The 13,615-nt window shown below is 37.3% G+C and overlaps 2 protein-coding genes across 2 annotated transcripts; one reads left to right on the top strand and one right to left on the bottom strand.

The window, feature by feature from the left end:
- The first annotated feature begins 7,216 nt into the window (after window positions 1-7,216).
- Window positions 7,217-10,254, top strand: LOC126791573 (myb family transcription factor MOF1). The gene is made up of 6 exons (XM_050518046.1): window positions 7,217-7,813; window positions 7,924-8,000; window positions 8,118-8,157; window positions 8,563-8,773; window positions 9,035-9,239; window positions 9,887-10,254. Exons 1-6 carry the CDS (start codon window positions 7,678-7,680, stop codon window positions 10,124-10,126), a joined length of 909 nt encoding a protein of 302 aa, XP_050374003.1. The 5' UTR covers window positions 7,217-7,677; the 3' UTR covers window positions 10,127-10,254.
- Window positions 10,255-11,188: 934 nt separating this feature from the next.
- LOC126791545 (uncharacterized) lies at window positions 11,189-13,591 on the bottom strand. Its single transcript, XM_050518005.1, has 7 exons — window positions 13,423-13,591; window positions 13,288-13,334; window positions 13,104-13,218; window positions 12,803-13,016; window positions 12,121-12,247; window positions 11,566-11,730; window positions 11,189-11,468 (listed from the first exon to the last, which is right to left on the bottom strand). Exons 1-7 carry the CDS (start codon window positions 13,583-13,585, stop codon window positions 11,301-11,303), a joined length of 999 nt encoding a protein of 332 aa, XP_050373962.1. The 5' UTR covers window positions 13,586-13,591; the 3' UTR covers window positions 11,189-11,300.
- Between the last annotated feature and the right edge of the window lie 24 nt (window positions 13,592-13,615).

The following is a 13,615-nucleotide window of genomic DNA, read 5'->3' on the forward strand; positions in this document are numbered from 1 at the left end:
GTAATACTGTGATAGACAACGACGTAACCCAAGATTTTATTTCAGCTCAGTAGAATTGGCATGGATATGTGATTTGTCTAGTGAATGTTGTCCTTGTGCAATCAAGATATTAGGATTTTATCAGATAAAACAAATACAACAAAAAAATAATCAAATCGATCACTTTCATTAGAGTAGTATTTCTATAAGACTATATGTCCATATCTCTATGAAATTTCGATGCCCTGAAAGAGTTGGCACTAGAATTATAACTGCAATAATGGAGTCTAGCTAGGTCAAATTGGCAAAATATGATGTACTTGGACAAATCTTCAATTAATTGGCCAACCATGGAAGGAAGACAATTTTGATATTAAACACACGATGAAGGAATTAATTAATTAGTGAAACAACCAGCGCAAGAACTTCCAAGATATATATAATATAGAAAACAAACTGCATCGCCTTGATGAACCTAATGTCTTTTTCGAAAAATGTTTGATAGATTTATAAATTGTTGGTTTCCAGCCTAGATAGATATATAGCTAGCAAGCACGAAGGAATAAAGAAGACTGCAATCAGATCTGTACATATGGGTTTTGTGGGTATGTTAATATGGAATTCATATATTGGAGGTATAGCCGTATAGGTGACCATCTTTTTCTTGCGGACAAATATACGGACATGGATTTACAAGCGATACATTGTCAAACTTTGCACAGAGAAATTTAGATCATGCATGTTCTTGCCGCGGGGATTCAGCCCCTAATTTCTAACTACAAGAAGAGAACGGAAAACGGAGAAGATAGTAGCAGTGTAGCACCACATTTTGTGTTATATACTTATATGATATGACTGTGATTGAGGAGGAAGTAAGTAATGCCTTGAGTTTAGATTTATAAAGTAGTGTTTTGCTTATTTTGGTAAGAAATTGTCATACCTAAAACCTAATTCATTGACCACATCATCACTGGTGTTTTTCTAAAGGGACCTGCTCTCTCCATGCACCGAGGTCCGATTTCACACTTGATTAACATGAATGATAATATATGGACTATATTAGTCAAGCTAACTAAAAGGGATTGAGTTCATTCTTCAAGATTATACAAGTCAATCCACGCGAATCCTATGTTCTAAGAAGATCATCACATATACCCTGGAGGAATGATATGCAGTATTATGGTTTATAATAATCAAATATGTGCTAATGAGCTTCACAAGATGACTAATGACTTCACGTACGTATATGATTAGTCATCAGTGTGCACCAGTCATATTTGATCGACAGTATGATGAGTTATATTAACCACCCTCACACGCTACTAGCTAAGGCGTTATTAACTATAAGATAAACAACAATTTCATTCATTGAATCTACAAATAGTGCCAGATCTGATTGAGAATTAGGGTTTGTTTCGATCAATTTCCGATTGTATGCTTGTTAATAATTTTTTTATATAGTCTGATATATATGGGTGATGGCCGTATATGACAAAGTGCGGAAAGTTCTTGCCAATTTCTTCAAGCGACTACAGAACAAGAGAAAGTATAACTCTTCTGCAAAGTCCAGATATAAAATTTCCAACTTTTGAGTAAAACATTCGACCAGGATGAATTAACATTAGATTTATTACGACAAGTAGTTGTGAACACGAAATGCGCAAAGCCAGGCATAGAATAACCTGAAAATTAAAGCTCGAGAGATAGATAAAAGAAATCTATCATTTCAATCGTTCTACCTATTAATTGATACCCAAGAAGTCAAGATTGTGCGAAGTGGGAGCCAATGAGCCATGCATAATTTGTTTAATCATTCTCCACTCTTTTTGTCCTCACGGAAAAATTGAATTAATTATGAGAGACTTTTACTCCTTGTCATGTCGACAGGATAATTATATATAAAGTTTCGCCCAAGTATCTTTCAATTTCCATCATGTTGTTATTTCACTATTTGTGTACACCGAACGATTTTCCAACAATTCCTTCTTGATGATGGATCTTCTCAGCTCTCAACCTGATACCCCCTAGCTTGTTGAACAATACGTACGATGATGAAAAACTCATAGGCCTAAATATTAGAGGGCAGAAATCACGTACCATTTAGGATTTAAGCTGGTTTTCATTGTAGATCCGGCAAGGATTGAATTACATGAATTAAGTTGGTTTATCATTTGATTACCGTAAATAAATGGTCAGACAATTAGGGACAAATTCACTTGCTGGACCAATCTCGATAACTATTTCTGATTGATGGAGAACCGAGTTGGGGGAGGGGATGGAATCAGATGGTTGCTGCTGCCTATTGTCCTAGATCGCAGACAAGCATCCCAGTGATGGTGTGTTTCTGCGTTGACGATAAATACATAGAGTTTTGATCAGTGTAACGCGAATTGATGATGCCATGGAATAGATGAACTAGAAGACCTAGCTTTAATTTGCAGCCATGCATGGCTAGGGAAAGATACAACTCAGCCACAATCGACTCGAATATGAAACCAAAGCCATAGCTAAGTACTGTGTAGGATCGAGCTCAAAGTAAAGGCTGCCTTGGGTTCGGGGAACACAGAATGAATTTGCACACTCACTACTAGCCCTCATATCAAATCATATCACATCAAATCATATCACGTCACTTATGGCTATTAGCTACTCGATCAGTCTTGTTTACAAGTCTACGCGAGCGTCATCATTTTTCTAGCTAGCTCGGCGATTGACGAGACTTGTCATGCAGCTACCTAGCTAAAGCTCAACAATCAAACAATCAATTACAATTACTAGTTTAAAACCCTAAATCCTGCACCAGCAGCCGTAAGCCAGAAATTGCATTAACTCTCAGCCATCCCATCTGATTAATTAACCCAAACCCTTAATTTCACTCTGCCACAAATTAATTAACCAACGTCTATAGTTTATTAACCACCGGCCATAAGCATACAGTATGGCCGTAGGGGTATATATTAGAGTAGTCAAAATGGATACCCAGAAGAAGAATATATTGACTAGAAAGAAGACTCATCAGTTCATTATCAAAGAGGAATTTCATGATCCCATCATCCATGCAATCTTTTTTGGTAAAAAAGCTTTTGGTTTAAGAAAATTGCTGCATGCATATATGATATATGCTCCTCATATCCCCATGCAGATGCAGATACGGTGAGATATCAGATAGATACGTATAACTCTACAAGTACAGATACAGACACGATTGCCAAGGAACATTACGTTCACCTGTACACGCCAAATATACCGGCGTCCTCGAAGCCATCTCCCTCTTACATTTTCAATCTTTCTGACATTTCTTTTTGTCCTTATCTTCATCTTATTTTACTTTTACCAGGCCAAACCCCAGTAGTCCTGCCAAGGGCCAGCTATATGTAATTATGCTTTTCACTGTTTTCTTTCTTACTTTACTGGGTTGGAGATGTAAATATATGCGGAAAATCAATTAATTATATATAGTTTTCTATTAGAATCAATTAATTAATTACCATACTGTTATAATTTGCAGGAATTTCAGAAGTAATACAGATCTTTACCTTGCTAGCAGTCTCTCGATTGTTGTGGTCAAGCTAACAGAAAAATATAATGGTTAAAGATTTGATTTTTCTTGATCCAGAGAGAGAGAGTAATGAATCATTCCATTTGTGCAGGAATTTCCATCATTCCTTTCTACGATCTGTCTCTCTCTCTCTCTGCCTGACACTTCCATCATTGTGCCAATGCCAATTCACTACAATGCTACTGTTGCTCTATAAACACAGACAAAAAAAAACCTATTTAATTTGAAGGCACGTCAGGGCGGGGCAGAGTAGGGCATGCACTGTCCACTCTTCTTCGATTTGAAGGCCTTTTCATAGTTTACCAATTCTACCCCTCAGCTAGGGTAATGCTTCATTTCCCTCAAATACTCGTTAAACTTAATTATAATCTCACATTCTCACTGAAATTATAGTACGTAAAACTGTAACAGCTCAAGTACACTAATACACAAACTTGAATGAAATTGACAACAACATCGGCAACACGCATATTGTACGTAGTTACGTACAAAGTAATTTCTTAGGTAAGTTGAAGCTAATTAACCAAGCCGGTTAATGGGATTTTGTTTTTATCTGAATGGGATATTAATATCGAGGGTATATACTCGATCAGAGTTCTTGTTAAATAACTATTAGCATTAGCAAAGCATGCAGAAAAGTACCTGTTCAACCATGCTGGCATGGTAATTATAAGAAGAATGCACGTTTCGTTTTGCAGTGGTATTCCTTGTTTGTCATACTGTATCGATCATTACCTCTTATTTTGGCTCTTCTGAACCAATGTTTCGATATTCTGATTGTCGAGGGTTGAGGTTGATCTGCTGATCGTAACGACTCGAAATATAATCACAGAGATACTCAGAGCATAACGTACTTTGAGACAAAGAAAACTGGACTCGATACCCAGCTTGCCCTGTTTCATTTTTTTTTGTTTATTTCTCCGGTAACTCCATATTTCAATTCTCCTTCCTCATTATTCTTGAAAGGCTCAAGGCTCAACCAGGAAATTCCGATATCTTCAAACAAAAAATTATGAAATAAAATCCAAGAAATGAAGACAGCTAGCCCTTCTATCAGTTTCCTTTAATTCGAATACATATCCATTGCATATAAAATACATGTGTTGAAAATATCCGATGCATATATTGAAACTATGCCATACATAACTCATCCGCCACATTCTGTACTCTTTAGTCTTTACCATCCATGAAAAATATCTCTTTCCTCTATATATAAATGTATGATGATTAATCAATAGAGTTAGATAGGAATTATAGGATGATTTAAACGCCATCAATTTTGTATTTTTCTGGTTCGTAGTGCTTGTTCCGAGTCATCGAGACTAATTAATGAACCACACTACAAGTAAATTAGCAAGAGTAGGGTAACCAACCTTGCCACCCTCAATTAACATAGTTCTATTTACATTTCAAACTAATTTATTATTGAGTCGGGGAGTACGTTCAACCATATCCAAATGATCTATGAAGAAAAGAACTGCACCGTATAACTCACATGCTTCGATTTAATTTGTTCTTCTGATCCTAGTATGTTTCCGAAAATGTCTTCACAACTTCATGGTTAAGAACTTAATATTTAAGAACCCTGAGATTAAACCTAAAACGAAAACATATATTTAACTTTTCCGAAAAGTAGTAATGCAATGTCATGAGGGTTTTCAATAGTCGGCACCGTCCTTCAGTTTTTTCTTTTGGCCAAATTGAGATTTAGAATTTTCCTCACGTACCGGGCATGATAATATGAATCAGAATGATATGACAGAGCGTAGAGTGCTTGATATGATTTTGATTTGATATATGATCCAATTAAATTCTATATACGGACAATAACTCAAAGTAATCTTCTTGTCTTTACTTGGCGTATTGTCTTTTTCCCACAATCCCAACCGCAATTGTCCATTTGAAAGCACATCACGCCTGAAGATTTGAGGGTCGGGATTTCAAGAGTGTTGTATCCTGAGGAGCCTCGTACGTGGTTGACTACAGATTTTTTTTAAGTTTATTTGACGTGAAAACTGAAAAGAACACTTTAGGATAGGCTCAACGTAGTTCAACGGGAAACCAGAATAGTAAAGTGTTCCAAATATGACCACCTCAAGATTTTATTTTATTTTATCAAAGACCACTTCAAGTTCAATTGTTCGATCAAGACATAACCCTGGATAAGAGAGTTTTTACTTTGACGGTAAATTGTCAAGGTAAAGGTAAATTATCTGATTTTGAATAATCGGATTAGAGAATTATGGTTTCAGTGGCAAACCAGTTACACTACGTGACCAAAGTTACCAAGGATATAAGAGTGGCTAAATCATTTCGATCACCTATATATAAAAGCTTATACGGATCCAATATGACTATTTAGAAATGACACATCTGCACAATCGCACTTCATTATATAAAATTTCACTTACATACCACTTAATATTTTAGACTCACTATTAAAAAATTATTATATGTATCCAGTACATAGTTTACATAGCGTATCTATTTAATGTTATTGATACATTTTTATTGTGTTTGTCTTTAATCAGTTACTTATTTTTAAATAATTTTATATTCTTTTATTACATGCATGTTTAACATATTATGAGATACATCAGTTCGAAATCTTAACTAATATGTTAGAAAATGCCTAAATCTCTAAATAAAGGTGTTGTATAGGACCCTTTTGTTCATTTCCTTTTCGGACACTTATGTATCATTTTATCTATATTCAACACTTTCAAACTTTCATCTCCTTTTCGGACACTACAAGAATTTGAATCTACTGTATCAACTCTCTCCATCTCCAACCCAATAATTAGGGTTGCTCTAATTTGTCAACTCATTTAAAAGCTGCCCTACTTTGCATGAGATTTTTTCAAATCCCTAGCATTTCACTGATTTCGATCATGCGACTTCAACAATGCCCAATAAATGTTCTGATAATAGGAAGTTGTCATTTGGCAACCAAAACAGATCAATCACATAACAAGCCATGATGGTTATTCAATCATAGAAGACATGCAAAATGAAATAAAATACAGGACATGCAAATTGAGTTTGAAGAAATCAAGTAATAGTTTTAGGGGCATCCCAAGGGAGACCACTCCATGTCCTCACCAAAGACAACATATATAAGTAATATAACCCAAATACCCGATCCATTTCCCATCATCCCACTACTTTGGACTCAAGTTCCCCTATATCGTATTGCCCTACAAAACAAGGGACAAGTTACACAGGCAAATACGTCCTTTCCCCCACGGGGGTGCCCAATGCATCAGTTTTCAATTCTTCAGATGAAAAAATACGTATAGAGAAAAAACGGAAAGGAAGAAAGACAAAAGAATAATAATTTCGTGGGGCTTTTTTTGTGATCATGACGACGTTGGCGTATGTAGCAGAATTCAGAGACGAGTTAATGAGAAAGAGAGAGAGACACACAGAAACAGAGGTCAAAGCGAAGCAGTTGTATTGAGGGATACCCCTTGACTCGAATGCCCTATAAAAATAGGGGTAATGATCGAAGGCAGCAGGGATCGTAGAAGTAAAAGAATAGACCAGAGCCATTTCAGAAGCTCGTGATATCTGTGAGAGAGAGTAAATTCATTTTTCATTTCGATTTTGTTTTTCCTTTTATTTATTTGATGAGTAACAGAAATAATTAATGGGGTTGACAGAGAGAATGCAGTGCAAGGCAAAAGAGAAAGAGTGCAGATAGCCAGCAGCAATAGCAAGAGGTATTATCAGACTCTTTTAAGGAATTTGCAGACCTTCCTCAGCTCGTCTAATCCTTTTTCTCGTGATCTCTCTCTCTCTCTCTCTCTCTCTCTCTCCTCATATCATCCCCCTCCAGATTCTTCTTCCTCCTCTCTTGTTCTATCTTCTCTTTCCATTCTCTTCTTTTTAAGGCTGTGCTTATATTGCTAGCTGCCACAGACCTAGAGAGACACTTCCAACTGGTTTCACAGTTCAAAGTTGTGAGGTTAAATCTAAGAAAAGAACCAGTATTTACCTTCCTTTCTTGAATACAACCCAAGAGCCAGACAGATTAGAACAAAGTCTAGGACTTTTTCTCATAAGAAGTTTAAGGGAAGACTCGGGTAGTAAAAAAGATTGGTCTATCTGGGTTTGTTTCGAGTATTCTGAAAGAAAAGATGAGTACCAGTAGTAGCTGTGGAAGAAATGGTGCTGTTCGGCCTTATATAAGATCCAAGGTGCCTCGTCTGAGGTGGACTCCGGAGCTTCATCACTGCTTTGTTCAAGCCATTGAGAGGCTTGGAGGCCATAAGAGTACGCAACTTTTCTGTCTCTTCTACCTATTCCTTCATTTTCTTTAGCCCTCTTTAGTTTTTCGGTTCTCTAACCTTTAACTTGTTCCTCTCTTATTTTCTTCCTCCCAGAGGCTACACCAAAACTTGTTCTTCAAATCATGGATGTCAAAGGGCTCACCATTTCTCATGTCAAAAGCCATCTCCAGGTAATTCTATGTTTCTCTTGTTCTTCTAGTTTATCATCCAAGTCCATGTTGGTGGTTTCATTCATCTGATTATTACATTAAAGACTCACTTTATGTTCTTCTCTTTGGTTTGATCAGATGTTTAGAAGCATGAGGGGTGACCTTACTAGAGCACCAGGTACCTGTTTCTTCTAAACCTTGTAAAGTTTTGATCTTTCACAGTTGTATAATGCACTATACCCCAATTGGTATTGTCCATTTTTTCTAATTTTCTCCATTGGGGCTCTGTCCAGTGATAACACAGGTTTTTGTTTGAAACGATACTGCGGCATTACCTCATTTATTGTTGCCAGTTATATTGCTTGCTTAGTTTATTCCCCAAATGGGTGGGAAAAAAAATGAACCATTTTCCTTCCCCATGTCCTAGTTTTGGCACTTAACATGAAACTTAAACCCATTATTCTCAGACTTCACAGTTCACACTGTCATCAAAATCTTCTCCTTAATGGGTTTAGGACCCATTTGCCTTTTCCCCTTTTCTTCCCATTCAAATTAATGTCCTTTTCTTTTCAATAAACATCAGATGGGAGTTTCTCACATCAAAGAAAGCAAAGTTTTGAAGAGCATAGTGATGGGTGTCTTGATCATGAAGTACATGTTATGGGTTTTCTCTCGGCTCCGAATCCCATTCCGGAATCTGATCCTCAAGTGATGTACAGTGTTCCCCGCCGGTCAAAACCCATCGGAGAATCAGATCCTCAGGCCATCTTCTCTGATCCCAGCCGCTCAAAAAGGTAAGCCCCTTTTCTTCTACCTTACACGTATATATATATATAGATTCAGCTGCTAGGCTCTAGGCTCTACTTTAGTAGGGGAAGGTGTTTCTTTCAGATGCTGTTTCAGGCTTCTAATCACAATGTCAAAAAGTAGGTTTGTGTCATAGAGAAAGAAACAAAAAGCATTCATCTTTGCTTCTTTTTCTGAACTTGCTTGCTTGCTTTCCTTCTTTATATCCGTCTTCGTTATCGTTTGAAAAATATTCTCAAATGTTGCAGAGCTAGAATCGAGAATACGAGCTGTTCAATCCCAGAGAGGCAGCAGCAGCAATGGAGCCAAACAACACATGAAACGGCACCGTACCCTTTTGATGATTATGGCCTGGTGCTCGCAAATGGAGTGTCTCTGCCACAGCAGCAACGTTATCTCTACAACTTCAATCCTTTCCTCAAATCTGTGTTGCAAGAATCTGATTTCTTCAAGGTACCACCAATTTTCTATATTGAAGTGCACGGTTACTGTAATCTAGGTTCCAAGTCTACAACCACCATGAACGTGCAATTTCCAAGTCAACTACGTCACGTGTATGGCTTAACAGTAGATAGTTCGTAACTTTTGGCAGATTCTACTTGGTGTCCTGGTCCAAACTCCAGATTCCAAATTACTGTAGTACCTTAAAATTTTTACTAACAAGCTCTAGTTCTTGGGGATCTGTCGTTTTACGATAGCTACCATGGTCCAGACTCCAGAAATGTGTTGTGCACGTTTTGGTTGCTAGAGACTATTTACATTCTGTGGTCCATTCTGTTTTGTGTGAATAAGTAGGGGAAAAATTGGGGACCCCCCTCTCCCCTATAATGAGTGAGCCAAACAGCAAATTCAAAATGGTCCTCAACAACTTCTGAGCAAAAAGGATAGGATATTACAACAGTACTTCTTTAGAAGCAAGAGAAGCTTTGCGGCACTTAGATCACCACTTTGCATTGAATTCTAGAGCATATTTGCTTCATCTATTTGAGTTCACGTTTTGCTGTTGTTATTGCTACACCAGTATTTACGGAGAACTAATGAAAGTAGATTTTTATGTACTGTTTTGTATTTACAGCCCTATCGTGTTGTTTGTTCCTCAGATTGATGAAGCGAAGATGCATAAGATGGTGAACACAGGAAGAGCACATACAGAAGGTGGTGACTGTCAGTTATCGTTGTGTCTTTCATTACATCATCCCTCTTCTAACACGAGCATTGCTTCTTCAAGTGAAGAGATGGGTGGTGCAATCTCAGCATTCAACTTTAAAGATTGTTCCACCTTTTCTTCGGCAAATCGCGGTGTTGATTTGAATCTTTCTATTGCCCTATGTGGTAACTGATGTCAGCCATAAAAAAACAAGCATTAGTCATTGGGGTTTAGGATTTTCAGTTAGTTTTGTGCTAGTTCCTTGGCTGGAGTTGTTTTAGCTATTAGTTACTCAAATCTCACTTCTCATTCTAAAGAGGTAGTTTCCTGTGTTAAAAGACTAAGTATTTTAATGTGATACAACAGCTAATTACCTTTTTTTTTTTTTGAGAAAAAGCTAATTAATTACCCCTCAATTCACTGTAATGCTTAACTCATGGTCCCTTCCTGCGTTCAAAATCAGAAATCTGGAAACTTTAGGTCCACCAGTCCTAATCGTATACGACTTGTTTGATAGCAGACATCAAACAAAAACTTGGTACTTCAACTACAAGATGAAGTAAAAAGTTAAAATTCTGGGGTAAAAGAAAATTATAAATGAACATGACTTTTACTATCGCAAAGATCGCATTGCAGAATACGATTTGCTTACAGTAGCCAACCCATGTGGAATAAGGAAGCACAGCTTGAAGCATATCCATGTTGACGACAGGGAGACATTGTACATTTGGTCAAAGAATTATGTAAAGAAGAAAGCGACGTATCAATGTATCAATCATTTCTCACATAAAATGTGGATCTGAGTCTGAATATTGCCCCCATTATGCTATTATTGGCTTCTAGCTTATGGCTAATGCTCAATGTTCAATAGGGTAAAAAAAATTATGGTCAGATCATTCAAAACCAAAACGACAGGCAGGTTGGATTTGAAGAAACGATAAGTTCACAACCTGGACCAAGGAATTGCCCATTCTTAGAATACACAGGCATTTTGCTAGAACTAAGCCTATAAATTTTCTCCTGCATCTCTCAGTTGCTCTACCAACCTTGTTTTACAGTTTTACTACACCAAGGAAAATTTAAATGGAACAGAAAGAAACAAAGGGGAAAAAAAAAGAATGAAGAGAATTTCCCAATTGCCATGTCTTTTAGCGACACTGATGCCTCATAAATTTTGGTCTTGCAAAAATGATTAGAGAATAGGATATACCAAACCATAGGGAATGCAACTGAAGAAAGAGCAGAAAAAGAAAATAAATCACAACATTTTAAAGCAATTGAGGTACAACAAAACATCTGACGACTCAATTTATGACATATCTACCACAAATACAGCTTCAATAGTCGATACATTGGAGTAAAACGTATTAATTATTTCTTGCCTTTTCACCCTTTGTCTTGATATCAGAAACCAGTGCCTTGATGGATAATTTTGGCTTTGCACTAACAATATTTCGGGGAAGAACGGATACAGCAACCACCAAAGACCCTTTAGGTACACCTGAGAGGGGTACTAGCTCAATAAGAACAGAGAGCTGTAAATTTAGTCCAATGGTTAGATCAAACATAATATACAGGCCAAAGTAAAATTGTTATAGGAATGAGACGATGTGAAGAGACTTGAGTTTTCACCTCTGGAGATTTGAGGTCCACTATTGAATCTGATATAACATCTTTGACTGCAGAAGCCACTAAAGCAAAGCATTTGTTCCGGTCGAACAACTCAAGTGTATTTGGGGTTTCTTTTGAAGTGTTCAATTCTGTCTCAATTCCTCTTCTGTTATACCCAATTGCAAACTACAAAATCAGGTAAAAAGAAACATGATATAAATACCCCATATACAAATTAAAGCACTTTTGATACATATTTGAAGAAACAGATCCTTGCCAACCTACAATAATGTAACGAGTAAGATAGACATAACCAATGAAATCTTCACAGTTCACAATTTGATATTAGAATACCAATGTATCAAAAGAGCAAGCATAGAAACTTAGAATGCCCTTAGAAGACTCAAAGAAAATTTTGTTGCATTTCTTCTGTTTTGAGTACATCAAAGGTACAGTTCATTTACTTATATCCATGTAGGGTCGACATCTAGTTGGTAAAGAAATAAACACTGTCCATCACAGACTTCTCACGTTAATCATTAATAGCAAAGGTGGTAACAAAGGGATCGATTTTACCTTTATGGGCCGCACAAGTTTCGGATTATCTTTTACAAATTGAAGAACAAGCTTTGATACACTTTCACGCAGTTCCTTTTCATTCAAACTACATGTAGCTTGGATAGGGAAAATACGATTACACCAACTGCACAAAGAACTACGGATTCTCAGTACTGCATGTGGTACATGCCCAAAACTTAAAAGCAAGTAAAGTTGTTATACCAAACAATGGACCTTCTCTGCTAACATTTTTCATTAGTACCTAGTATGTTTGAAATGTCAGTGCAAATACAATTAAGGCTTACCCTCTGCTCATCTATCTTCAGTACTTGGTTGTCTTGTTGTAACTTTGAAGTTGCATTTTTTAATCTACTTCTTTCTCTATTTAAGTTAATGATCGAAAAGTCACCAACACATGAGCAAAGCGGAATATGATGCAGAGGTTCAAAAAACGGTTTCTTTAACTAGGTCCAACAAACAGACTGGCTAGGATTTATTACACTGCATGGCAGCTTTATAATCTGTTATTCCTCTAATCCTTCTTCCTTTTATGCAATTATTCCTTATAGTGACAGAGCACTAGAAAAGCAAACGACTTTAAATGCAGCTCAGCAAGTGCAGGTATACATTATACCTTATGATGAACACTATAAACTACTTGTATAATTTGCTGACAAAAACAGCCAAATGAACTACTCACATGAGTGAACCGGAGCTGCCAGATTCCACAGACTGAACAATCTTCGAAACAATCCCAACGACATCAGGAGAAACATCTTTGGCGAAAACAAAGAGAAGCAAACCACTCTTTGTCAGCTTAACCAGCTTAAGAAGAGGGCCTGTCTCTCCATCCATCTCCACCTTCACAGGACAGCAAGCACCTTCTTCAACACCACCACCACCACCACCTGCCACTGTGATCACACAACAATTCCTATAACAACAATAAAATTATAAAAGCCGCCGCAATCGAAAAGCATCAAACAAATTACAACTCATACCATCATCATTAGCATCCTCTCCTCCTCCCTCACCATCCGCATTCTCCTCCGAAATCTTCCTTCTCTTAGAAGCCGAATTTTCTTCAGTAAAGTTACTATTACCGCACTGAATATACTGTAAAAAGCTCAAACAGTAACTGCCAATGAAGACATGAAGTTTAATTACAGCCATTGCAAAATTTACCTTGGCGAAGAGGGAGATGGCTTCTTTCGTGGCGCTTTTCTCGCGCTCTGGTGAACTGGAAATAGCGGAGATTTGAAATTAGGGTTTGGGAGTAATGAAATTGAGAGAGAGAGAGAGAGAGAGTTGGATACAGACTGATGGGGCAGGTGATGAGGAAGCCGGAGTGGGAGTGGTGAAGAAGAGAAGAAGGAGCGTTGTAGTCGAAGCGAGGGATGCTGATGACGGAAGAGTGCTGCTCCCATGGCGTCATCATCGCCTTGTTCTTGCTCAGCTCACTCTCGCCGTCCGCCACCGCCATTTTTCGATTTCGGAGAACAAAGAGCAGTGT

The sequence above is a fragment of the Argentina anserina genome, chromosome 4 (genome assembly GCF_933775445.1).
Source record: "Argentina anserina chromosome 4, drPotAnse1.1, whole genome shotgun sequence".
NCBI classification, from domain to species: Eukaryota; Viridiplantae; Streptophyta; class Magnoliopsida; order Rosales; family Rosaceae; genus Argentina; species Argentina anserina.